This window comes from Penaeus chinensis, chromosome 43 (genome assembly GCF_019202785.1).
Source record: "Penaeus chinensis breed Huanghai No. 1 chromosome 43, ASM1920278v2, whole genome shotgun sequence".
Classification (NCBI taxonomy): Eukaryota; Metazoa; Arthropoda; class Malacostraca; order Decapoda; family Penaeidae; genus Penaeus; species Penaeus chinensis.
Window position 1 is genome coordinate 2348845 of NC_061861.1, and position 4616 is coordinate 2353460.

Genomic DNA, 4616 nt, shown 5'->3' on the forward strand with positions numbered 1-4616 from the left:
AAGCTATATTATATATTATAGTGCGACCCCCCCCCCCCCCCCCTTGAGCCGATCAACAGACTGTTGCTCTCCCGCAAGCGGCAGCCCGTGACGTGTCGCCCGAAGCCCGCACCCGCACCCAGGCCCGCAAAGGCTGTGTCCATGTCATGTGTAAGTCAAATGCGAGTGTGTATGACATATTCCGCACCGTATTTTGGTTTCGGTGTTGACACAGGCGTTCGCAGAGGAACGCGTGCGCACAGGTGAGCGGGTCACGTGACGCCGCTCGCCCAACCGCCGGGCCTCTCGCGCGGGGTTGCCAGCCCGCGCCGCGCCGCCGCCCTTCGCCGCGTTTCTTTGCCGTTCGCTCGCTCGCCGATTCGTCCCGTGGGCGTCGTGGGCGCGCTCCACGCCCTCGGACTTCGGATTCCGTGTCAAAAGCTGCCTGTGATTTGGTCGGCGTGCCCCAGGCCGGCAGAAGGGCTCCCGGACGCCGCCAGGAGGGCGGGCCCAGCGGGGCGAGCGATCGCGCGGACGAAGCGAGAGAGAAAGTCCCAGGGCCCCGGCACCCGCGCCCACAGTCAAGATGGCTGCGTGTCTCCAGCAAGACGGAGACTCCAGCGATTCCGACAAGCCTGGCCTTTCCTCACACCCAGAGCCCTCGAGACAGGCAGCCGGCGGGCCCCAGGGAGCGGCGCCAGCCTCGAGCGCCCGGCAGGCGGAGATCAAGCTGCAGGGAGACAAGGTAACGCCGTCTTTGCTCCTTGTCGAGGGCCATGACTCGCAGGCGAGGGTGGCGGGGACTCCTCGTCGGGGAAATCGGGCCTCGGCGCCTTCCTGGGGCTTCGGGGGCGCGGGGCAGGGCGGGGGAGGGGCAGGCCGGCGGCGAGGGCGGGGGCGCGGCGGCCTGCAGAAGGGGCTGCCAGGGGCGCGAGGGCGCGAGGCGAGGGAGGCGAGGGAGGAGGGAGGAAGGGCCTGACGGGAGGGCCTCGGAGGCCGATTTCGGGATCCTGGCGCCCTCGCCCTCGCCGCCCTCGCCCCGCCGCACGGCCTGGGCGGGGGGCGTCGCGAGGGCGTGGGCGAGGGCGAGGGCGAGGGCGAGGGCGAGGGCGAGGGCGAGGGCGAGGGCGAGGGAGGGACGGCAGGTGCAGCGGGGGCGGGGGGAGGGGGACCTGACCTGCCTTGTGTTGGGATGTTGCAGGACTCCCTTGCAAGGGTCCCTCTGCTTGCAGGATGGGCTTGCATGCGTCACAGGCCCTGGCAAGGACGTGAGGCTGAGGGAGGCACTTTTTCTCTTTTCCAACAGAGCACTTTGCCATAAGGGATTCTTGCAACATGTTTTGCAATCTTGCAAGTCAATGCTATTTAGGTTTTCCCCCAGCCATTTTTGCTTGAAGAGTTTGTTTGCAGGAGGTTTACTTTGTTTCCAGCTGCCTTGGCATTGCGTGTGCGTGTTTTGTCATGTGTCAGTTGAACGTGTCAATTGCAGAATGTTGAATTTGAAGAAAAGGAGGCATTGCAGAAGAGTGCAAGAGCAGCTGCCTGGTGTTCATGGCAGGAGGATCTGCAGGAGAGATGAGAACGTGCGGGAATCTTGTCATTTGTGAAGTAGTGAAGATGATAAAGCATATAATTGGTGCAGTGTCTTTTAAATTGCAATTCTGTTATCACTGAATTGGGTGGCTTGGAAGTGAACTTGATACAGATGGAAATCAGCAGTGTGATAAGCCCGTATGTCAAAAGTGTCAGCCAGCTGTCAGAAACGTGAAACTTTGTTTTGTGTATAATTTTCGACAAGCATAATGGTGTGAAAAATAATAATTATTATGCAGATCCGTAACTCTGAAGAAGTGCTTCGTAAGATTCGTGGGCAATGAGGAAATGTTAAAAGAAAAAAAGAAATACGGAAAATAGTTATCTTTGAAAATGTTTGCTGCCTGAAGAATTAGCTAGTATTTTTCTGTTACTGGTATTAGGTCACGTTTCAACCAGCCATCTTTTATAAGGAATATTATTTATGTAAAAGACAGAGCAAATTAAACAAAGAAACTTATCCACTCTGTGAAAAATAAGTTATTTGACACTCGAGTGTCAGAGAGCCTCAAAGGAAAAACTGGAAATCGTATTATCATATATATATATCAGTTATAAGCTAAAAATTGTTCATGTGTTGTAAGAAAAATGAGAACGTAATTGTTTACATGACAGTTTGTTTTCAAATTGAGATTTTGACCTCTGCCTCTGTTTTATTCAAAATCACCTGCAACTTGCTTTTATCAAGAGGCCTAAAATCTATTTTACAGGCAGTCATAATGGCCAACATGCCTTTGTTCCTTCGACAAAGGTCATTAAACCTCCCCCATGTAACTATTGAGAAGATAATGCTCTTAGATGTCCCTCTCAGATATTCCTCTAACTAGTTCAAGCCCTTCCTTACCAAAATATATATGAAGTAAAGGGTTGTGGGCCTTTGCTGGAAGTGCCAACAGGCAAAGAAACGGTAGGGGCCATCTCAGTCAATCCAGGTATATGTTTTGTAAATATTTCACCAAGGAAAAGTTGTTGCTTAGTATAGATGTAAGAGTAAGGGAAAGCCAAAATTCTCAAGCAGAGGTAGATTGAGGTTTTGATTTAAAGTTACAAGAAAAGTTTAGGTAAAGTCTAAACTCTAGAATCAAGTAAGCTGTTACATTGTGGTAGATCCCTCTTTTAAATGGCAGTCATATTTACAGTATTCCAAAAGGAGAAGGTAGTTATTGAAATACTCTAAAAGCTATCTAAATGGAGGATTAACCAGTCTTGAAATGTATGCAGAAGGAAACCGTAGGAATCCAGGAGTTACTAACCCCCTCGATGTGCAATTTAGTAAATGCAATGACCACTGAAATCAAGCATAGGACTAACAACTGCGTGCCTTAAGGATGATTTTATTTCTTTATTTGTGAATTCTAAATATAACTGAGTCATTCAAAGCTTTCAGATCTTTGGCTTTCATTTTTGTTATTTCATTCTCAAAGGGTTAGAAATTGAATGCATATAGTGTATTCATGGACATCTCATATCCCTATTGACTTCATACCCTTTTCATCTACCAGGCTCAGTTAATCACTTTTTCAATGCTGTAGAAATTTTTCCTAGCGTTAGAGTGTAGTTTCCCTTTAGAAATTAAGTTAGAGAACATATAGATAATGTGAGTCATTGCTATATCCATACTTGTAGTAAATTCTGGGCTTTCCCATACTATATATATACAAAATGGTAATGTTTTATGCCTTGTGCTAAAAGTTCTTATGGCTTAAGCTTTAATAATTGTGACCATATTGTGCTGTGTGGTGCATTGTTCTCATCTAGCAAACAGTTTATTCCTTGCACACAGGGGTTAGTAGTAGTAGTAAATATGCAGTAGCAGGATATTTTGTTATATTTGAAGTATGCTTCTCAGAATCTTGAAGAAAATGTATTTTCCCTAAGGTCAGAATGTAGTGTCTCTTTAGAAATAACATTAGAGGACATATATAGATAACATGAGTCATTGCTATATCCATACTTGAAGTAAATTCTGGCCTTTTCCATACCAAATGTATATATACAAAATAGTAATGTTCTTATGGCTTGACCTGTAGTAATTGTGACTATACCTTAGGTTTTTATTGTGTAAATGGCTAATAGGCCTTGTTAGCTCATGAGTATTTCATTGTTGATTTTAAAGGGAGTCTTAATGTCTGTATGATAGTATTCTATATACAATGTTTGACTGGGAAATACCTGTGACACCTGTAGCTATTGTTTCAAAGGAAAATGCACCACTCTATTGAAGACATAATTTCACTTTTCTTGTTGTTTGCTTACTGTTTTTTAATATTGAAGTTATTATTTGGTATAATGAAACTAAAGACATTGCATTTGCCACTAACAAAAATCAGTTGCACCTGCCAATGCTGGTTCTGTGTTTCTCATGAATTGATCTGCAAAGCTTCACACATTTCACTGTTGGGAAATCAATATAGAGGGAACTGTTGCAGAATAATCAGTCAATCAACAATTTCAAGATTGTTATAATTTTTAAACAAGTGATAGGTACCACTGTGTATATTTTTTTTTCTAATGTATACTAATACATTTTATTGTTTTACTGACCCAAGGAAGGGATGGTGATTGAAAGTATATGCATACTTACAAAGAAAAGTGTTCAGATTCATGTGTCATGAATAAGTGTATGCATTAGGTCACACAGTGTGAATGTTCAACTTAAAAGGGCTGTGTGCTATACAGTCATCTTTTATTATTTTGATATCCAACTTTAATATTTACTCTTTACTCCTTTATTGTTTAAAGTAGTTGTGACAATTATATCCATGTCAGAGTAACATCATATTGAAGGTGAACAAGGTAGAGCAGAGTTTAACATTTCACTTGTATATAATACAAAGTACTATGTACTTTACAGAATAGTTTTCTGCACAGTAAAAGGAAAACTGTCATATGTAAGACAGGGATTTTGTCATTTACACAGTAAAGTGTGTTATAAAATACAAATATCTCATGAGAATGTATTGAATATTAAATAGTTTGTGTTGTAACTGAAATGATTGGATTTTAATCTAAAGAAAGTGTTTAGCAAGAACAAAACATTGCTT

General features: G+C 44.1%; 1 protein-coding gene across 1 annotated transcript in view; it reads left to right on the top strand.

The window, feature by feature from the left end:
• Positions 1-337: 337 nt before the first annotated feature.
• The window catches only part of LOC125048245, a 25573-nt gene continuing 21294 nt past the window's right edge, over positions 338-4616 (top strand). Inside the window, exon 1 of the mRNA XM_047646846.1 lies at positions 338-724. Within this exon, the coding sequence (XP_047502802.1) occupies positions 566-724 (159 nt within the window). The 5' untranslated portion in view covers positions 338-565. The remainder of the gene's footprint in view (positions 725-4616) is intronic.